The 23,909-nt window shown below is 38.2% G+C and overlaps 1 protein-coding gene across 5 annotated transcripts in view; it reads right to left on the bottom strand.

The window, feature by feature from the left end:
* Nucleotides 1-756: 756 nt before the first annotated feature.
* TPRG1 (tumor protein p63 regulated 1) overlaps nucleotides 757-23,909 on the bottom strand; it is a 378,969-nt gene continuing 355,816 nt past the window's right edge. For 4 of the 5 annotated variants that reach the window (XM_074190659.1, XM_074190658.1, XM_074190657.1 and 1 more), the window contains 2 exons: nucleotides 16,438-16,591; nucleotides 3,290-6,642 (listed from right to left, as the gene is read on the bottom strand). In XM_074190659.1, the coding sequence (XP_074046760.1) occupies nucleotides 6,448-6,642; nucleotides 16,438-16,591 (349 nt within the window). In that variant the 3' untranslated portion in view covers nucleotides 3,290-6,447. Of the gene's footprint in view, nucleotides 1,451-3,289; nucleotides 6,643-16,437; nucleotides 16,592-23,909 lie in introns of those variants that run through there. The other variant, XM_074190656.1, reaches the window with a different exon arrangement.

Below are 23,909 nucleotides of genomic sequence, written 5' to 3' on the forward strand. Positions count from 1 at the left end.
TCCCTCTGTCTCTCCCCCCCTCTAAAGAAGTAGTGATAACTGAGTCACAATCATTGGATTTATGTTCTTTATCTCAAAGGGAGGAAGATTCATCTGGAGATCCCAGAAGCCTGAGCCATATCTGCCTGGTAACAGCAACCCTATCATGTTTTGGAGGAGATGAGGAGCAATGACAGGAAGTGTCCCTCAACATGGCTGACTCTCAGAAGAACATATCATCTGGACAGTGGTGTTTGCACAGTGGAGATAAACAAAGAGAGGGGGGAAACGAGTATATGACCTGCAAATTACTTTAGATTTTTGAGACAGAGTAGAATGTGACTCAGCTGGAATCTGAATGTAATCACCTTCTCCCATGAGAATTTAGGTAAGTGGCTCAAGAATTTGTGTAATGAGGAATCTATTCATAAGCATTTTGATATCTTCCATTGATTTTGCTCCATTGAGGTCTTTTGAAATTTCACTTGGAGGTCATTAATGCTTCCTTAAAAATGGGCAGGCTTAAAAAGGTATGCCAAGGGAAGAAATCCTAAATCTTGGATAGGAAGTCAGGAAGACCTGATGGGCCTTTCATAGCTAACAACAAATTTCACCTTCTTAAGGCAAAGGGATAGGGGAGAATATTCATACGACATTATTACAATAATTTGCCAATTTTGCCTGTATGTGACTGCTGCCAAAATAACTGAACAACATTTAATTCTACCCTATTGACAGGGTGGCTAAAGATTTCAACATTTCCTTTTGCCATCTCAATAAAAGTTCATTGCCTTGGGGACTGTCACAATACTTTACACAGTAAGAAAAAAGTTGGGGTGGGGTAAGAAGAAAAGAAAAAAGGGGGTATAAAGTGGAATAGATTGTTCCAGAATGGGGATTTATTTTATTGACCAATGGTGATGTTTTGTATCTGGGACAGCTGAGGGATAAATCTGATGGAAAAATTAAAAAAGTAAACAAATCTTTTCAGAAGGAACTTTTAAATTCCCTTAGAGGGGCCAAAAGGAAGTGAGCCAAAGCCCGTTTTGTTTTGTTTTTTCTTTTTGAAAATCAACCAAGTTTTCCCAATCTCAAGTGAAGAGAATGGCAAGAAAATGATGTTGTAACTATTTGGGGTCTGCATCCCATATTAATGACCTCTACAAAAAACAAATGAAACCAATATAAAAAAAATAATTTTTATCTCTAAAGATTGGCTGAGCCTCCAAAGGAAATATTTCTCCTTCACTGGAAACCAAGACTGATGGCATTAATCCTGCAGATTAAATAGGTTCAAGAAATCTGCTGAGGGCCATGAGGATGTCTTCCAGAGGTTATCATGATGTGTTCCAATCAGTTCCAGGGATCCCCAGCCCAGAAGCAATGGATCACAGGGTTACCAGATCCTGGCATGTGGTCAGCATCATTCTCCATGACTTTTCTACTTTATCCATGCCTCCTGAACCAGGTCCTAGACAATGGAAAATGGTGTAGATGTATTATGGCCATCTCATTGGTTTCAGCTGACTCTTCTGTTGCCAAACAGTTCACTCAGATGACCAGGGAAAACTGTACAAGGTCTTCATAGCTGCCCTAGGGGCAGCAGATGGCTAATAATTAGCTAAGTGTCAGGAAGATAAGAACATTTACCCTGAACATCTTCCACACAATGTCTAAGCATCTTGAGTTATAAGCATCTGACATAACAGAATCAAAGAAATGTAGAATTTCAAATATAGAAACAACCTCAGCATTTATCTAGTCAAACTAATACTCTCTGATCCTCTAAAAATATTCCATCATGCATGGCCATCTAATCTAGGTTTGAAGATCAATCGTGATGAGCAATGCACTATAGCTTGATGCAATCCATTCAACTTTTATACAGGAAAATTTTGTTGAACCTAAAAAGGGAAAAAAAAGTCTATTTGCAGATCCTTGACATGGTTCAATATTCCTCCCTTTGGGATATAAAAGACCAGTTTTAATTATTCAACATGCTACTCATTCTAATATTTAAAGACAATTATAATGTATTTCTTAAATTTTCTTTTTTTCTTCTTCAGACAACTGATGCCCAGTTCTGTAAACAGATCTCTATGATATTGACACAAGACCCTTTAACACTCCTGATTGTCTTTCTCTGAATGTACAAGCTTAATACACCTAAAACAAAATTCATTGCCCCCCCCCCCCCAAAAAAAAACCGATGGCCTCTACAAAAAGCAAACAAAATCCAATCTAAAAACAATTTTGATTCTTTCTGTTGAGGATTCCATGATCCTTCCACTTGCCCAAGTTCTTGATTTCAGTGCTAGCCTCTGTTATCCATTCTCACACACCCCACACATCTAGCCAGTGGCCATATTTTATCATTTCTGTCTTTGCATCAACTTTTTCCACAGTCACTTCTCTGCCCTCACATAGCTGTATCTCCCATTCTGGCTCCTCAATCCTCACCTGAACTTTCAGACTAGTCTCCTAATTGCTTTGCTTTCTTCAAGACTCTCTTTAATCCAATCCAACCCATATCCAATTGACAATGAGTTTCCTCAAACACAACCCTTTTACTTCAACCTCTAGAATTCTAGTTAGAAAGTGAATAAACTTCCTTTCATTTGGATTTTTTTTCTCATACATATTTTCCATCACCTTGAACTTCCAGTGTCCTGGCCTTGCCCATAACCTATCCCTTTCTAGCATTATTTGGTTGTAACTTCTCTCATATGCTCTTCACATTCATCCTGAAGGATGAGTCCAAATTTTCCTTGCTCCTTATTGGCAAAACTTCTATTTCCTTTCACCAGCAGCCTGCCCCTTTGAAGTTCATCAAGCAAAATCATTCACATACTGGAGATAATGATATCTGTTTTCTACAGTCCTCCCTTCCTTTCAGTCAACCACTTTCCATTCTCAAGGGATTTAGTCCCAAGCTCAGTGTCCCTTAACCCTTGACCTTATTTTTAGGGGATTTTTAGCATTCACCCTCATAATTAAACATTCTAACCTCTTAGGACTTTAAATCCTTGACCTATGTTTTCACTGTACCTCAGCCAAAGGTGGGATGGCCCTAATCTGGATCTTACAACCCCCACAGGTAACAGCTCATGTGACCCAACTTCTGGTAAGCTTCTGTATGAACATAAACATCTCTCATCCCCAAAATCATAATATCATAGTTCTAGAATTAGAAAATATCTTTTTGTGTACACAGAGTCTTCCCTTAAGGAATGTAAGCTTTTGAAGGCAGGGACTCTTTTTCTTTTCTTTATACTTCAGTGAAAATACAATATCTGGAACTTGATGGGTGATTAACACATGCTTTTTATTATTTGATGGAAATACTGAATTTTATGTGTGAGAAATGTAGTATAGGGATAAATGAGAAAAACAGGGACATGCATGATTGGCAGATTAGTCATTACATACTACTACAATGTGAAAATGGACATTTAAGTAATAACTTTTTTCCTAAATTTTGATTTTGAATTTCCCTGAATGATTTTATTGATTACAAAATAGAAAAACAGCAAAATTTATATACATATATAGAACTTGATTTCCAATACTTAGATGGGGGAGAGGGAGATACATTCAACATTCCTCCAAAGCTAAAATACATTTTTTTTAGGAAGAAGAAACTTTGAAATCACTCAAACCAAGCAATTATCATCATTATTTGTTGTTTTTCCCCCCTGAGCTTCCCTGTTGGGGAAGTTTTAGGGATACTGTCATCGATTCCATTCAAGTCATACATACATACACACTACAGAGGCCTGTGCTTTGGCTATTTTCTAATTCTTTATCAAAATTGTTTAACCATTAAAATAGGATACAGCAGGAAAACATTCACATGCAGTCTTAGGGAGAGGAATACATGATAGGCATTTCAGTGACAGACAGTCTTTATCAAAACTACCCAAGAGATGGTTAGACTTTGGATAGTCTCCTAATTGACCACCCTCTCCCCGTTCTTCCATCTTCATGTTGCCCACGGTCTTCCATGACCCTTATTAGAATGCCCTATTTAGCCCTGAATTGCCAGACTTGACTTTTTAAGTCCTTCTTGTTCCCTTATCCAAATGGACACATCCTATGTTTCATTAATTTAGTAACTTTTCTACTATGCTGATTGGTTAAATGAATCCATTTGGCTTGAGACATAGCTTTCCTATCTGAGACAAGATTTGTCCATGTACATAGCAGCTTTCAATTGATAATACCCAGTAGCCAGCAACCTTCTTCTGTCTCATGGTGGGCAGTCACTAATAGGGATAAATAAAAATCTGTCTGTCACTATAAATTCTCCTCTGCATTGCATTTCTCTTGTGTAATATAGACTTTCAATGTCTACCTTAACCTTTAGGAAAGACTTACGGACATTTTTTTCCACTTAACTAATACAGCAGGCTTCAGAGTATTGCTCAAGTTTTTGTTTCTTTCACTACCACTACTACCATGACCGCCAACACCACCATTATCATTGTCAGCAATGGCATCAGTTAATCATTATCATTGGATCACCAACAACACCAATCACAATGCTTTCACACATTTTCCACATTTTTGTAGCTGATTTTTGCACAGAGCTTTACAAAGGACATTATTTATGGCTTTTGTGGGGTCTTTATAGCAATGTCATAATAAAGGCAGAATAGATATCATTGTCTCCACATTTTACATATGGGAAAACTGACACAAGAAAGCATGATGGACTTGTTCCAAGTTATATGACTATTAAGAAAAAGAAAAAAAAGACAAACATTGAGAATCTCCTGACTTAATTCTTAATCCTCTGAACTATGAAATATTATTTGATTTGCCCAGTGTAAATTGGTGGGAATAAAGGGGGGGTGCAATCTATGACCTCTACTCTTAGCAATTTATTTACATTCTGCTTGAGAAAGACAGGCTACATATGTAAAATGTCAAAATGGCAACATAAAGCTATTAGAAGAGTGAAATAACTTACAAATGGAAACAATGCAGCAAACATTGAAAAGAAACTGTTCTGACCAAGCATGAGGCTATTGGGTAGGTGGTCATAGAGGAGGTGCCATTGTTGCTGGATGAAACCCAGGGCTCAGATGAGTAGGAAAAGACAGGGGGAATCATTCCAAATAGGAAGAACACAGGCAGGGGCAGTCATTGTGTGCTTCAGTCTGAGTTTGTGGCACAATTAACAAGAATAGCTAGTCAGAAATGGAGCATTTGTGAAGAGGAGGAATTGTATGTGAGACTGGAGATAACAGTAGGAATCCCATTGTACCTTTAAATGGTAAAGATTTTCTGAATAAGAAGCTTTAAATTCTACCTGAGACATTTAATAGTTGTGTGACCCTGAGCAAATCACATATCTTCCTCTATCTCAGTTACTTCATTTGTAAAGTAGGGATAATATTGCCTACCTCATAGTTTATGAGGAACAAAGAAGGTAACATATATGTAAAGCACTCATTAATTTTAAGACACCAAATAATCCCTAACCATCATCATTAGCATCACTACTACCACCACCACTATCATCATAATCATCATCACCATTTGCAAAGGGAATGTCTTAGAAAGACTTAATCAAGTGAGCATTTAATGATTGACTTAGATGGGGTGGTGAGTGTTAAATGGAGCAAACAAGTAAGATGATCACTAAATCTGTTTAGAAGGGATGTGATGAGAATATCCATTAAAATCACAAAATTATAGATTAGGCTGACCTCAGAATTCATCAATTCTCAAACTGTCATTTTATATATAAGGACATTGAGGTACAAAAATAAAAAAGAAACTTGCCCACAGTCATGTGTAAAATTTGAATTAGAATCAGTTCTAGTACTTAAATATATGAATGTGGAGTATATTTTCTTTGTAGAACATGTGGAATCTGAGATAATCTGGACATGTAAGTGGGGATGTCCGGCAGACAATGGGAGATGGGACAGATAATAAGCATATATTAAGAATGGGAAGAGGGGGCAGCTAGGTGGCACAGTGGATAGAGCACTGGCCCTGGAGTCAGGAGCACCTGAGTTCAAATCCGGCCTCAGACACTTAATAATTACCTAGCTGTGTGGCCTTGGGCAAGACACTTAACCCCACTGCCTTGCAAAAAAAAAAAAAAACTCTAAAAAAAAATTTTTAAAAAAGAATGGAAGGAGAATGTATTTGAGTACAGAACTCATTTCATATTCAGACCCTTATTTGATAATGTATACATGTTTAATTTTGTTACTGAAACCTTTGCATAAAGGTCTAAAACACTAACATAATTTATACAGCTTTCGAACTTCTTTCAGTTCAAAAACTAGGTGGCACAGAAAAGGTGTCTATATGTCATAAAGCTTGTGAGGGATCTAGAATGGAAGGGGACAAAGTAGGAATGGCAGCTTACAGAACTGCAAAGGATAATATCAATGAACCCTAAATGACTGCCTACCTTCTGATAAGCCTAATTATACAAGGAATGTGATTTCAAAATCCTATACTGCCACGGGCCAAGGAGTAGCCCAGTTTGTTGCGATTTCCAATGAATGACATCAGACCAGTGTAGGTCTCAATCCGAATCGGTTCTGAGGTCACCATCACTCCTTTTCCTCTTCCAGGTCTTGAAGAGGTCTTGTGAGCATTCTCAACAGCAGGCACAAGCTTAGCTATAAATTCAGACATCTGAGGAAACAAAAAAAGCTTGGAGTTGGACAAGAACCAACCAGAAGTGTGTTTAGTATGTAACAAAAAAGACTTTTCCCAGGACACCAGAATTTAGATCATGCTTAGAATACTGAATGAATCCAAAGAGTAGAGTTGCTGTTTAAGCTTTATATGGTAATTATCTAATTATGAAACCCAAATATGTCCCATTGGACAATCTGAAGTGCCAAAATGTAGAGTATCTCTTGAGACTTTTTTGGCAACTCAGTGGTACAGTGGATAGAGCACCAGGCCTGGAGTCAGGAAGATCTAATCTGGCCTCAGAAACTTGCTAGTTATGTGACCGTTGGCAAGTCTCTTAACTCAATTAACTCTTAAGTATTTGCCTCAGTTCTACCTCTAAAAATAGTGCCACCATGGAGAAGGAAATGGCAAACCACTCCAGTGTCTGCCAAGAAAACTCCACAGACAAATCCATGGGCCATGAAGCGTTGGATTAGACTGAAGAATAACAACTAGAATATTTACATTCCAGAAGAGTAGAAACAATGGAATCTAGACTTCGGCTAACAAAAACAATTCATTCAAATAAGAAGCACCCAAAAGTGCATCTAGCTACTGAAGCCCAGGTGAACCCATTATGTGCTTCCTCCTCCCCTGTGACAACTTTCCCAGCTGTGACTTCTGGTTTATCTGGCTTCTCTTATTCTGTCCAATTCAATTCTTATTAAAAGGTTGATTTGAGGCCATCAGTTCTGCCTGTTATTTCAAAGTTCATGTGTGGAGTTCATTTCAATTGTTGAATTTGCTGGTTCTGCTACAGCTCTAACCCAACCCATCTCTACCTATCCCAGAACTTGTTTTTAAATTTACGGAATAAAACAAGTATTTCCTAACATATAATTTAGGAAAAAGGGATGATTGCATGTGAAATTGCAAACCAATTATGTACAGTTTGTTATTACTGTTAAATATAAAAAAAACTGTGTATTTTTTTTTCTTCTCTCCTTTCCTTCCCTGATCCTAGAGACAGCTACCATTAGACAAAAGCTGTATATATGTGAAATCATTCTATACATTCCCTTATTTATCAATTATTTCTATGGATGCAGATAATATCTCCCTTCCTATATCCTTTGCAGTTAATTTTGGTTATATAATGGTTAAAATAGCTTAGTTGTTCTTAAAACAATATTGGTGTTATTGGATCCAGTGTTCACTTAGTTCTGCTCATTTTACTTTTCATTATTTCGACCAAGTTTATCCATTTTTTTCTAAGATGATTGAGCTCATCATTTCTTACAGTACAGCAGGTGTCTCATCCCATCATATGCTATAATTTGTTGTTCAGCCCATTTATGGTTTAGTTCAGTGGACCAGAGGGATAGGCTACTGATCTTAGAGTTAAGAGGCTGGGAGTTCAAATCCAGCTTCAGACATTTGACTTTCTAGCTGTGTGACCTTGGGCAAGTCACTTAATCCTGATTGCCTCACAATCTCCATCATCCTGATCCATTTCTGGCCACTCGATCCAGATGCTCTAGAGGAGAAAGTGAGTCTGGTGACTTAGTACACTCCCTCCTCACTCCAATCAAATTCATGTGCTTGCCATAGCATCACCTCCCTGATGTCATGGTCTTCAAAAAAGAATGATAAACATCAACATCATCATCATCATCATCATCAGTCATTTAAATTGCCAGGAGGTAAATAGAGATTTACTACTAAGAAATAAGACGTCTCATTTTCTGCAAAATAAACAAGAACAAATGGCTTTGGTTGGAGTCATTTTGGGGCAGTAGAAACACTAGAATTTGATTGGAAAAAAAAAGAGTTTTGAGTTCTGATTCTGACCCTCCCAGTTATTAGACAGAGAATCTAGAGCAACTGGTCAGTCTCTTTGTAACTCAATTTCCTCATCTGTAAATTGGGCATGATGAGGTGTGCTCACCTGACCATGCAGTACTCTTGTAAAGATCAAGTAAGATAATGATTTGAAGCTACTAAAACATAGTAATACATGAGGTTGCTATTAGGATTATATCTTAGTTCTCTCTTTCGGGATGGTTTTAATGTATGCATTTATTTTTGTCTATTATTTCTAAGCCTACAAGGGGTCAACTTGATGTTTTATGAAAGGCAAGTGCTAAAGGACTTTGGCATTAGTAAGCTAACGTGATTTTCTTAAAGCATTCAATTAGCTCCAAATGCTAATTAACGAAATTAAAGAATCGGGTTAAACTCATAAAACCCAAACAAAAGCAAAACCCCAAACCAGTAACTACCCTTCTGGAGCTCACATTATAAAGGGGTAGGCAACATGCAAACAAGATTTATATAGGATCAATTAGAGATAATCAGTGGAGGGGATTGGGAAAGTCTAGTAGAAGGTGGGATTTGTGACTTGAAGAACATCTGGAAGACTCATTTTGGAGATGGGGAGGGAGTGAAATCCAGACATAAGACTGTCTGGAATTTCCAGGGAAAATGGAGAGTTTTCTGAAGGAATAAAAAAAGAAGGTCAATGTCACTTGATCAAAAAGTACATGAAGAGAACCAAGGAATATGAAGATTGGAAAGGTTGGAGAGAGAATTCCACGAAGGTAATTTGATTATCAGAAGATTTTATTTTGATTCTGGAAGTGAGATTATCTTTTTAGTATCTGGGTATGATGCCTAGAATATAGTAGGCACAGTAAGCTCTTGCCACTGGCTGACTGATTGGGATAAGATACCAAGAAATACTTCCAACTCTATTGGGTCCTACCCCAAACTCTTCAAGTGTTATTAACAAAGCTTTTCTGTTACCCAAAGGACATTCTTCCATTTGACACCAGTGGCAAATTTTTAGTCCAACAGTATTCAAAAGCCAAGAATCAGAGAATCTTAGAATTGCTCAATGGGCAGTGACTTCAGTACCTGAACAACAATCCTGCCTACCAGATCTGTGAGAGGATTTAAGGATTTTCTTTTCACTTGTCAAGACTTTAGATTAGCTAACTTTGAAATTCCATTCCCTTCATATACAAGGGAGGTCAAGGGAAGAGTGTTAGATTTGAGAGCAGTCATCCTGAATTTGAACCTGGGCATTCTCATCTCTGGACCTTCTAAATAATACCAGAGAGATGAATAAATTGACCTCTAGTGAGCCTCAGTTATAAATCTTTAATTCTATGATGAGTCCTTCTTCTCTCTCTCTCTCTCTCTCTCTCTCTCTCTCTCATAATGGGGGTGGGTGGGAGTTCCAGCAATATTCTCCTCTACACCAGAATCTATGAGGAACACAAGAGATGACTGGTAGTGTAATGATATTGTAATAATTGGCTTAAAAAGAATGAGAAGTAGAAAGGAAGAGGGGAAAAAGAAGAGAAAAGAGATATTGCTAGAGGTGAATATTGGGAATAAACTTTTTCTTCTGAAGAGCTCAGCAACAATCTCCCTAACCTGGATTAAATTGTGGGTTACAGTTCATTCTGAGTTCATTCAAGCTTAACAAGAACCCTCTATAAAGCCTCATTGTTCTGTCTAACCACCCACAAAGAAGCTGGTCTTGGCTTTCGGGGCTGAACTAGAAGTGTGAGCATCTGATGAGTCAGAGAGCTCCAGGTGGATCCATCTTGTGACCCTTGCCACAGTCCAAATTTTCATCCAGATTTAGATCCCAGCCCTTGTGTTTTGTCCCCAACTGATTTATTACGATTACATGATATTATCTGTGTATCATTACCATGATTCACAATGTTCAGAGTTTGAAAAATCACTGAGCTGTTTATGCTTCCCCTCCCTTTTCTTTCCATTAACCTTCTTCTAAGGGAGAGGTGTCCTCCAGCAATCACTCAACAAGGATTTCTTAATCACCACTTGGTGTGAGGGCCTGGGGATAATAATGGAGAAATGAAGAATTCCTTGCTTTCAAGATTACTTTCTAATGGGTAAGACAAACAGACAAGTGTGTAAGAATACAGATAACATAATAAAATGGACACAAAGTAAAGAAATACATGGTAGTTGTGGAGGGAGGGCATTGATCATTGGGGAGGAGGGGAGGTCATGATAGGCTCTGAATGCAAGATGGTACCTGACTTGAGTTTTGAACAAAGTGATTCGCTAAGTTATAGGAGAGGCTTGAATAAGTAAGGGCAGGAAATGGAGCTATAGAACAAGGCTTAAATAGTGGTATTTTTAGAAAAATGAGGATGGGGGATGGGATGGTGTACATGGTGGTGAGATGTGCTGCCATTAAGAGAAGTTTTCAAAGGAGAAGAGGTCAAGATGCCTCTCCAGCTCTGCCTCCCCAGTTCTATTCTAGAACAGAACTACACTGTGAGAAGCTGGCAGGAAGCTACCATGTCTCAGAGCCAACGGAAACCAATGATGCTCATGTGGGCTGGGGGAATCCTCTGAGCTAAATATTTGTGGTGTTTCAGACTACAGAATGACTTCCTGCCTTCCAGTCGCAATCAAGTTTGCCAGTCTAAGAAATTCCTCTATTTGGAATACCAGATGTGTGTGTTTTTATTTTAGCATCCTAAAAGACTAAAACTAGAGAAGGAAGGGCTTGGGAAGTTATCTAATCTCATTCTCATTTTACAGAGGAGGAAACTGAGGTCCAGAGATGCTAAGGGACTTAGTCAAGTTTATATAGATAATAAGGGGCAAAGCTGGATTGTTCAATGCTAGTTCTTCTGACTCCAAAACCAATGGTCTTTTATTATATTACATATCAGTGATACCTGTTGCCCACAGGATCCTATGAAGATTGCCTCCCCAAAGTCTCAGAGTTGTCCTTCACCTGACCTGACCTGAATAGCATGAGATAGCTGATGATGTGATGAATCAGGAGCCAAGGAGACTTGGGTTCCAATACTACCTGTGACATTTACCAGAGATGAGAGAGCATGAGATATCATGCTTTAAGCCTCACTTTCCTCATATGAGAAACAAGGTGGTTAAACTAGATGACTCTCAGGTCCCTACTAGATCTGAATCTATGAACCTAAGAATGCGAGACTATGACAATATGATTTCTACAAACTAAAGAACCAACGGTAAAATTTCAATAAAGGTTGTTTTCATGGACCCTACCAATTCTATGTACTTAAAATGCTTACTGAATGCATCCATCCATGGTATGGATGCACAAGTGAGTGAATGAACTTAGGGAATGAGGAAACAATCAGGGATGAGATAGTTTATCATGTAGTAGAGTGACTAGGGACAGGAAGAAGAACTTTTGCCCCCCAAAATGCAGAGGTTCACAAGAGTGAATGCTTTAACTCTAACCCTCAGAAGATGAAATTGTACATAGCTAGGACTGCACAGACCCAGCTTGTAGCCCCCTCCAAAAAAAGGACCTAGACTTCTGAGCAGAATCTCCTTATTTGTCTACTCAGTCTTGACTCTAAAGTAGAGGCGGTACCAATGAGCAAAGTAGAATTACAGACATGCAAAAGCAAAGTGAGATGCACAAATTTCGAGACATCCCTGTTCCACATATTTATATTGACTATTTGTGCTTGACCTGGGGTAGAGGCTTCTGGGTTCATATTGATCAGATCAGACACAACAGGCACACTGGAACCTGAACCCAAAATAATGGTGTCATTTTGGTCCTCTTCATGCATGAAGGTCATTAGCTAACCATTCCCAAGTTCTGATCTCTATCAACTTTCCAAAGAAATTAGGAGTGGTTTCCTTGGACATCAGAGAAATATATATATATATATATATATATATATATATATATATATATATATATATGCATACATCATACTTATTAATACATCTATATATTTGAATAATTATATATGTAGATATATTCTTGGGTATATACAGATGTCTATATGTATATTTATAAAAATATACACATATATAACCACAATCATACTTAGAAATGTATATATATATATATATATATATATATTCATAGACATCTATATATCAAAAGTGGCAGCTAGGTAACATAGTGGATAGAATACTGAGCCTGGTCTCAGGAAGACCTGAGTTCAGATTTAGCCTCAGATACTTACTAGCTTTCCAACCCTAGGTTAGTACTTAAACCATATGTCTCAGTTTCTCATCTGTAAAATGAGGAATAGAAAGACAAATCTTTCTAGTAACTTTGCTAAGAAAACTTGAAATAGGGTCACAAAGAATTGCATACAACTGAAATGATTGAACCACAAAAATATAACAAAAATATCATGTTTCATTTTGTCTTTATTGTCTCTCTCTCTTCTATATGATATATAAATATATCTATATATAGTATTTCATTGCATCATATACATATATCCATATAAGAAATGAAACATAGAAATGTTTGTATATATATATATATATATATATATATATATAGAGAGAGAGAGAGAGAGAGAGAGAGAGAGAGAGAGCATCAGGTAGATAGATGGATAGGATAGAGAGAGACAGACAGAGATGATAGATAGATAGATAGATAGATAAAGGTAGATAGATAGAGATAGATTGATAGATATATACATACATAGACAGACAGACAGATAGATAGAGGCAGATATAAATAGAGAGAGATGGAATGATGGATAGAGGGATAGAGAGATAAAGATAGATAATTAGATAGATAGGTGATGGATAGATACAAATATAGATAGAGAGGCAAATAGAGACAGATATATAGTAGATAGATACATACATACATAGACAGACAGATATATAAATAGATAGAGGTAGACAGATATAAAGAGAGAGAGATGGGATGGATGGATAGATAGAGAGATAAAGATAGATAATTAGATAGATAAATAGATGATGGATAGATAGATAGATTCATACATAGACAGAGAGAGATGAGATGGATGGATGGATGGATGGATGGATAGAGAGATAGATAATTATATAGATACAAATATAGAGAGGTAGATAGAGAGATACATACATACATACATACATACATACATACATAGACAGACAGATATATAGATGGAGGTAGCTAGATATAAAGAGAGAGAGATGGGATAGATTGAGAGATAGAGAGATAAAGATAATTAGATGGATAGATACAAATAAGATAGAGGTAGATATAGATAGATGAGAGATACAAATATAGAGAAGTAGATAGATAGATGGATAGAGAGATATAGATAGATACATACATACATAGATATGCAGATATAGATAGATAGATAGATAGATAGATAGATAGATAGATGTAGATAGAGAAGGGGATGGATGGATAGATCAATAGAGAGATAGATAGATATTTGGACAGATAGTTGGATGGATGGGTGGATTGGTAGAGAGCTATTTTTCTTGGCAAAGATACTAGAATGGTTTGCCACTTCCTTCTCTGGTTCATTTTACAAATGAAGAAACTAAGGCAAAAACAGGATAATGAAGCTGGATCTTCCTGATGCTCTTTTAACTGTACCCCCTATATAAATATATCTACACGTAGATTTAGATATATGTATATAAAGAGAAGAAATACTTGCCATTTTTAGGGATCAAAAGCTGACTTCCAATTCATTCAACTGAAGACCTCAAACAATCTATGGTATTATTTTTCTAGAATTCTGGGCTAGGTATCATTAAAATTCTCCATCATCTCTGAATGGACAGGTCCAAAAAGAAGGTAGATAGATTTCCCCTGCATCAACTTTGGCATTTCATCAGAGGTCAATTTTGTTTAGTTTTCAACAAGTTTTTCTTTGCTGATTATGATAAAGGAAGTAAATGGGAATTAGGAGAGCAGGAGACTTGTGGATTGTAAAGAGGGGCCCAAAGGCAGCTGAATGCAGTCTGGGTGACAGTAAAGTCATGTAACCTGACATTACTGCCACTCGAAGCACATTTCTCTACCCCCCTTCCCCTCTTTCAACAAAAGAGGATCAAGTTCCAACAACTCTGACTGCATGCAAGATGCTGGGTGGTTTGGGGTTTTTGTTTCTATATGTCTCCTGCCCGTAACCTCCATTGTTGCTGGGCCCTTAACCGGGGGCGTGCTTCAAATGCCAACAAAGCTTCGAACTCAACATCTCCCCTTTCACTGGCAAAGCCACCCCTTGCTTCCTGTTTACACAGGGTGACAAGAACAGGTTTTATGCCCGGGGGTCCAAATTCCCTCGTTGGGCGAGTCCTTCCAACCCTCTGGCCACAGGCCGCTGCCACGTGCAAGTTGCACAATAGGAAATATAACCAGGACCTCTCTCTCCAATGAGTCAGGTCTTCAGTCTGGGCTTGAATGGCTCTTATGCCCTATAAGGTTCATTCCTGTGATTTTCAGTTATAGAAAAGAAGACCAGTAAGCATATGGGCCAAAGAAACCATGGCAGGAAGGCAAGCAAATTTACAAAGAGAGCTGTATGATACTGTGGAAGAGTATGTGACTTTGGTATCATGATCATTCCTCTACTCCCTCATTAGGAGTGTGGCTGCTGATAACTGTACTATGTCCCTTAAAGAATTACCATGAGGATCCATGGAAAAATGGAAGTGAAAAACTGCACTCAGTCCAGATGTGGGGAACATCAGGATAGAAAGAAGAACATTGTCACTCCTCTGTTATCAGCAATGCCAATGGGGTATTTCTTGGCGACCAGCCTGGGCCATGGAGAGCTTCAGTAAATTTTCAGTGGGCACTTAGCTAGATTATATTACAGACAGGAATTTCTGGTCTTCTTGACTCCAAGGGCACATATGCTAAGATGCACTTCATACTCATCCATCTCTGAGAAGTTTCTAGAAATGCATCAAATGAGATAAAAAAAGAAAGGAAAGATCAGAAATAGGGCTCATTGATCCTTTATAGTATGCACAAGAAAAGATCAATGGCCTAAATGAAAGAATATTGAGCTAGTAAAAAAAGAGACTTGGATACTGGTCCTAGATCTGTCATATGCTAGACGTTTGGCTGTGGATGAGACAGGGGAAGGATAAGTAGACCAATACTTTTATAGGGAAGCTGTGAAAAAAAATTGGGGGGGGGGGAGAATTTGGAATCGAGTAAATAAAATGACCAAAAGAGCCATATTATTGGATTTATACCCCCAAGGAAGTCATTGATTAGTGGAAAAAAATCATCATATACTCTAAAATACTCATGACATACTTTTTATGATGGCTAACAATTGGGAACAAAGTAGATGTTCAATGATTAAGGAATAGCTCGACAAATTATGATAGATGAATGTAATGGAATGTTAGTGTGCTGTAAGAATTGCTATATGTGTTGGATGTAGAGAAGCTTAGAAAGATCTACTGAACTGATGAAGAAAAGTCAAAAGAGCAAAGAAAACAATGTACACAATATCTTCAATTGTGCAAATGGAAAGTACACCCAACCAACAGATGAAAAGTAAATGTAACAAAAGTGTAGAGATCAAAGAAGACTAGAAGAAAGAAAGCTAAGACATTGCCAATTTATCCCTTCATGGGGACGGAAGATCCATAGATACAGAACTTTTTTCATATATAAATAAGCTTTTCTGATCATTTTTCTTACTCTTCCAAAATACTATGTTTTTCCATATAGAATGGCTCTCAGGGAGGGGGAAGGAAGGGGCAATTATGTTGAAATAAACATGTTGATATAAGAAACAGAAAATACAGTTAAAATTTTAAAAGAAATACAGACACAGGGTGAAGTATCTATGGTCCAATTCAACTCCTTATTCTGCTATTGGGGAAACTGATACTCATAAAGAAGAAAGAATGAATTAAGTAGCACAAATAAAGTTAAATTTTCTTCATTGTCTACATTTCTAGTATCCTTATTTTTGGATACCTGTGGCTTCTGAGACATCTTTTCCCAAGGAAATCATCCAAAGTCATACCTACCTTGCAAATTTCACTGAACTTTTCACTGCTATTCTTCATGGGGTGCTCCGTAAAAGTAGCATAAGGAACAACTGTGGACCAAGGGTTCCAGCGGGACAAAAGGGACTGCTCCTCACTCTTTCCCCAATAAATTCGGATGCCTTCACCCTGCCTCCTGTAAAATGAGTAATTCAAAATCAGATTTATAAGGATTCAACCAAAGAAATTCAAAATGAAGTTTATATAACTTAGGTACTCTTGATTTGGGATAAATTCCTCCAGTTAAAAACACAAAAAATAATGATAATATTAAACAATAATTTAAAGTTGGTAAAGTATTCTTTAAACTTTGGTCCTTACAACAAACCTGTGGACTGTAAGGTTCATTTGGTCCTTACAGCAAACCTGTGAGGTGAATGCTATTATTACACCATTTTACAAATAAGAAAATTGGACTGAAATAAACGATGTTACTTGTATAAAGCTAGGAAGTAGCAAAGTAGCAAAAGCAGGATTCAAACTCAGATTTCTGACTTCAAGGCCAACAATATATCCGTGACATTGCCAAGTCCTACCTCTTCCACCAAGAAGCACAAATGACATCAAAAAAAAAAAAAAACTCCAGTTGGATTTGACCTTCTAAAATCTCAGAAAGAGAATATTTATAAAATGAATTTAAGGATCGTCTCTGTGCATGAAACTATATACACTATTATCTCAGGAGAAGACAAAATGGAGGGAAAGGAAGCTAAGCCTGAACTAGACATGTTGAGTTCTTTCCAGTGAAGATTTACAGCATTCTATCTTCATGACAACTCTTGTGAAATAGGTAGGCCAAGGATTACTATGTCCTCTTTACGCAAGAGGCAATGATGCTCTGGGAAATTAAGTGCTTGGCTCAGATTCACCCAACTTATTGTGGGCAGCCCAGAATTCAGAACTGACTTTAAGTCTGGTGATTTTTCCATGATGAGTCCCCTTTTTCATGGTCTTCTGTAATTCTTTATATATTGTCCCCCATGCAGGAATCAACTTCTTTGATTCATTTGATCTAGGAAATAGTTATTAGGAGCATGCTATTCATAGGGTCCAATAACCCCAAGATATTATCCTAAGTAGAAAAGCATGGTTCTTAATGAATGATCCTAGACTAAATGCTAAGAATATCTCCCCAAAGCATTACGGTATTTGGGAAACAGGATAAATGGGATCTGGTAACAAGACCCATCTCTCTTCCCTCTCCCTTTGCCATCCCTAGTCATTGTAAATAACTGTGGAAAAGAGGAATAAAGAAGCTGGGAATGCTCAGTTTGGAGACAAAATGATTTAGACAGAACAGATTAGCTGCCCTCCAGTATTTAGAGGTTGACTCAAGAAGGAAAGCTTAGATGCATTCTATTTAGCCACAGGGCATAGAACTGGTGCCAGTGGGCAGAAGTTACAAAAAGGCAGATTTGGGTCAAATGTAAGGACCTTTTTTCCAACAATTACAATGGACTTGTCTAAAGATGACTAGGCAGTTGGGGGAGGGGAGGTGGGTGCAGAATATATGAAAGAAATGTCTTGTTTTGGAGTAAGTTCTATTTTAAGGCAGAAGACCCAGATTCAAAATTTGGCTTTGCTGTATAGTTTCTAGTGTGACTTTGGGAAGTCACATCTTGGGTCAACAGTTTACTCAGTTTCCTCATTTTGCAAAATGAGAAATCAATGATCTTCAATATCCCTTTAAATTCCTTATCTATTAATGTGGTCATTCAAGTGGAGATTGAATGAGCAACCACTTCTCAGGAATGGAGGAAAGGAGAATCCAGTTCACATTGATTTTCAAGGTCCTTTCCGATTATGATTGCACAAAAGATGCCATGATCCAATGATTTTACAGATTTCATGATCGTGTCAGTCTCAGGATTCATTCCACATTGATTTTCCCATTCCCGGAAAGGAGCATCAATTCCATTACATGCAACAAGTAGCTGAAGAAGAGTATAATAAATCAAAAGTCTACCTGAAGGAAGGGAGACTTGGATTCAAGTCTTACGTGGACCACATTCTGAGTATGTCATTCCAAGTAAGTTGCTTATACTTTCAGTGGGAGAAGATGGGAGGCTAAAACAATAAATTCATGACTAACATTTTCTATATTTTTCTAAGAGGAAAGATATTCTTGTATTTGCCACAGCTGTTATATGCATAGTACTTTGTCTTTTTTTCTACCCTAGCTACAATTCAAAATCCATTTTTATTTTTGATGGATGCTATTGGCCTGGTCTCTTCACTTTTGGCATTCCCCAGTGTCCACAGATGATCCCCTTGCATAGAAGCCAGCTGCATTAACATCTTTGAGTTATATCAGCTTTCTCTGCTATGGTTATTCAATATCATCCACATTACAAAGAAATGAGAGTACATGGTGACGGATGGAACATTGTAAAACAAAGAGGGAAGAATCAAAGAATCCAAACTTTAGATTCCCAAAACCCACTACCCAAAATGGCAAAACCAGAAAGAATGCTAAGACGTTGATTTTGCATAGATTTTGAGTTTCAAATGATGACAAGACTCTCAAGTAGAAAAACCCAACAGCATTTTGGAAAATGGAGACTGGGACTTAAGAGAAGAAGCAAATCCTAGAAACAGATGATGTCTTAGGGAGGAAAGTGTAGAAGGAGAACAACAAAAGGTATATGTGATGCCTTCACCTAGGAAAATTTCCCATCCTGCATGGAAAGTAAGAAGAAAAAAGAGAATCAAAAAAGAAAGTCAGAGGAGAGATTGTTAATAGGCATAGGAGGAGGACCAGATACTCAAGAGAGGAACATAGTTGCAAGTTGGGCTCAGTTGTGATCAAAGTCCATATCCTTTAGAGTCTAGTAGTATGGGGATTTATGGAGGGAAGGCTACTGGATTTGACATTGAGCTCGGCATGTGTGACCTTCTAGAATCACTAGTGATTCATTCATCTTGCTTCATGAAATCTGCTCCAATTCCTCCCTTGAATAAATCTAACCTGGTAAAATTCCATTCCTTTCAATTCAATATACACTTTAAATGTCCACTGCATGACAAGCACCATGCTCACTTGGTCCTGGGGATACTGAGCTACTCTTGAAAGAACCCCTGTGCCCAAGAAGCTGGCATTTTACTGGGAAGTGTGGGCTGGTGGGGGGAAGTAGATTCACTGAGTGAATAAAATACAGAATTAAGAAAATAGAAATAGGAAAGAATGCTAAAAATTAGAGAAGCTGGGAAAAGCAGGAAAAGTTTCACAGAGAAGGAGATGTAGCTGAGCCTAGAGGAAGACAAAGCCACAAAAGCAGTTTGTATGAATGAAGAGATGGGGGTGATAGCAAATTGGCAATGCAAAACTGAACTTTCCCCTTCTTCCCCAATTATTACTACTACTACTACTACTACTACTACTACTACTACTACTACTACTACTGCTGCTGCTGCTGCTGCCACTACTGTCACTACTGCTGCTGCTGCTACTACTACTACTACAATTGCTACTGCTACTGTTGCTGCCACTACTACCACTACTGCTGCTACTACCACTATCATATTACTACTACTACTACTACTACTACTACTACTACTGCTGCTGCTGCTGCTGCTACTACTACTGTTATTTACTATTATAAGTAATGCTACTACTATCACTGCTACTACTACTACTACTACTACTTCTTAATATTATTATTATTATTATCATTATCATTGCATACACAGCAGAGGACAGTCCAGTTTCCTCCAGCACAGACCTCAAAGGTCCAGGTGCACTGGGTGTGGTGTACCCAGAATTGCCAGAGATTCCCCTGATAGATGGGAGCTCAATTGGGGACAGGGTAGGGGGGGTGGAGTAGGGGTACTGAGTAATATGGCTAGAATGTCCGTGGGTTTTTCTCTTGGCATGCATCTGTTAGAAGTTGTGGTCTGTGGTTTTTGCCCTCTCTGGATGAAGAGATGCCTGCAGGTTAATCCAGGCTCATGGGCATTATACCCAATTGGGGCCAAAAGCAAAAAAAATCTGAAACTCTAGACATCCCAACCAAGTACCATGGAGGTCCCATTTCTCTTGGAAATCAAATCCTGGGATTTCTGGAGTGAAAACCCTAAGCTTAATGGTGATGCCATCCCAAAGCTGTCACTTCCTGAGTTTGTCAATTGTGGGAAGAGAGGCTGTTCTGGTTTCTGAAAATGCAAGCCGATTTCTGCAGTGTACATGAATATACACACACACACACACACACACACATGCACACAACCTCACATACGTACACATAACACACACACACACACAAGTTGGTCCCACACTTCAGTGTGTACAACACACAACTTGGCTACTTTGTACAATAAAAAACCATGGAGAACATTTGGCACAGACTCCCACCCTCTTCTCAGATTTTGACAATTATTTTTGAAAGCTGAAACCCAATCATTTTTGTACTTAATCCTTTGGGGGAGGGGGAGAAGCAAAAGTTCTAAAAAATAATCTTGCATACCTCTAAAGTCTCCTTCCTCCCTCCCACCTCCTCAGGTGCTGAAGACATTGCTAAACCTCCTGCATTATACTGTTTTTTTTTCTTTCTTTCTTCTCATCTCTTTATTTCTCTTTATTTAACTCTCTCTTTTTTCTTTCTCTCTTTGTCTTTCTATTTATCTTTCTCTCTTTTTCTTTCTTCCTTTCTTGCAACAGAATGCAAAGTCAATGAATATTCTATGGAAGTGTGGTTAATGGAGCATTTTGGCTCCAGTCCATTAAAACATCTTGCACAATGGAATTATTTACGGCTTCATATGTCAATTTATGTGCTGTGTGCAAATTTGCTTCTATCCAAAGGGGATGGAAATTTGCCAAGCTGGCTGCAGTAACAACACATTTCCTATTCTTCCCCTCCATGGTTGCCCCCAAATGAAGTATAAGCACGAATGCCCAAGGAGACACTAGAGATAATGGTCTATCTGTCTTTCTAAGACCCTCTACCCAAATGTATCCACAATGGCTTCTGTTTTTTAATCTGGAAAATGTGAAAGTTTAAGCTTGAGTCTTAAACTGTAATCATAGTATGATGTGAAGAGGAGTCCTTCTGGGGTTTTAAATCTGCATCTAATGCCTTCTAACTATTATATTGGGCAATTCACAACCAATCTGGATCTCCTTCTTTACAAGTAGAATAAAAGGACTGAACTAAATGATTTCTGAGGACCCTTTGAACATGATCTGTGGTCTTCAATGAATCTGTTTCAAAGACTTTCATGGACATTGTTGGAAATTCTGTTCCTGGCTAACGAAATATCTACTGTTAATGTTCACCAAAATTTGGTGGTCCAACTCATCCACTAACAAGTACAAGAGACAAAGCTTGTTACAATGGCCATGGGGTAAGGGTTTGGCAGAAGGGGCTCCATCTATTTAGAGATGTCAATTTGGGCCAAGTTTAGCTGAGCAAAGAATTTTCAGTAAAGCAGAAAGTACCAGGACCCTTTAGAGAGCCCTGGTTCTGGTGCTATGAGAACCTTCTCTCAAACAAATTCCTCCTTTTCCCAAAGGGGGGGAAAGGAGAAAAACAGACAACTAGAGTCCCATTCAGCTTATTAGACAATGGGAGTAAACCTCAATGTGGTGCAGCAAGACAGGAGCAGCACAGAAGAAGGAAGTCCAGAAAAACCACAACAAATCAAGATGAGGATATGGAAAAGAGAGACTGAAAGCCTTGTGTTTGAGCCAGAGGTTGGAATAGGCTAGGACCAGGGAGATAGACCTGAGGAAGTACCCATTGATACTGATGTTACCGCTTTCTCTGACCCTAGTTCCTGGCAACCTACTTCAACTACAATCTGACTCATACTTTTGGTTTAAATTCATTTAACAGATGCTTATTCTATGTAACAAGTGGACCACTTGTTGCATATGGTATAGGAGGGATATTCTGGGAGGAGGGATGTGAGATGGATTGGATGATCCCTGAGCCCCCTTCCTCTTCTCAAATTATGTGATACTATGGGTGCTGGGATCAGGGACATAGAATGATAGACTTTTGAGGGCTAGAAGAAATATCAAATAACATCTAGACATATATGTGTCTGTGAAATACATGTGTGTGAAATGTGTGCATAAGTATGTCCATATAAACATGCATCTACATAGGAACATAATATACAAAATCAGTGGGCATGAAGTTAATGCTGTATGAGGGGAAACTGATTATTTCTCAGGTCAAACCCTCATTTGGCCACATCTGGGACTCAAATGAAGTAATAAAGTGATTTTTATAAAGACTTATCAGAGTCAATGACAGTGCTGTTTCTCTCTTCTGTATCCTTGGTCCATGGCCAGAAGGGTCAAGGGTCAATCTTAAACATCTAATTCACATAAGTGATCCAGAACCTCATTGGCCTTAGGAATTTGAAATACACTGGAAAGAAGAGAGTAAGATGAACACAATGTCTAACTTAAAGAGAATTCAGAACCAGTTCATAAATATATGTGACTAAGAGAAGACCTAAGCATAAAGAATAGAGGAATTAGGATTTTTAGCGGGCACTTAATCCTGCCTTGTGGATTCATTGATCGATTTGGGGGATTCTTTCTGACCTGTTTTCTTATTTCTAAAATGAGGACCTGGAAAAGAATATTGGCAAAATCTCTTCTCCAAGTCCTGAGGAGTTGAAAGTCTCTTCCATCTTGGATGCCCCAGAATTATAAGGACCCAACTCTCATTAAACACATTCAAGGGGCAATCTGCTCCATTACTTGTTTTTCGTGGCAGGGCATAACAAGGTTCCTTCCTCCCCATTCCACTTGCATTTTAATCTTCACTGGTTCGCTTCCCCCCAATGGAAGTAGAAGACAAAGTGTTTCAGAATCCTAGCTCCCCAGGAAAAGGAACAAAAGCCTGCATTACCTCAGTTGGCTACACCTTTCTACTCATCTCAAATCTCAAAACTCAACAACAGAATTAAAAACATAGCTTAAGGCACCAGATCCCAATTTATGAGGAAGCACAGACATTAACTTTTGCTCTTAATGTTGGGTGTGTGCTTGTAAGTCAGAATGAGCAAACAGAGAGAGAGTGTGTGTGTATGACAGAGAAAGAAAAATCAGCTTAAAGAAGCAGGCTATTTTTTCTCCATTCTTATACAACTTATGCTTATTGAAAGACAGGCTTTTGGGGCTTCATGAAATGTTAGCCCCTTGCTAATTTAATTATCACAAAAGGGGGCACCCAGTTGGCACCTTGGAGTGTATTAAATGCTATTTTGCTGACTATATGACCTCAGCCGAAATATTTTCCATGACAAGAACCCAAAAGAGGCTGGCACAGAGTCAGACAATAAGGTTTTCAGAACGTGTTTACATTCTATCCATGGCCCCAGGCTGTTCCAAACCCATCAGCAGGTGCTGCCTTTCTCTCTTCTTTGCTCACCTGGCTCAGGACCAGAAGGTTCCAGGGCCTTGGGCTCAGCAAGCTTAACCATTTATTGACATGGGT

Source organism: Macrotis lagotis, chromosome 6 (assembly GCF_037893015.1).
Source record: "Macrotis lagotis isolate mMagLag1 chromosome 6, bilby.v1.9.chrom.fasta, whole genome shotgun sequence".
NCBI lineage: Eukaryota > Metazoa > Chordata > Mammalia > Peramelemorphia > Peramelidae > Macrotis > Macrotis lagotis.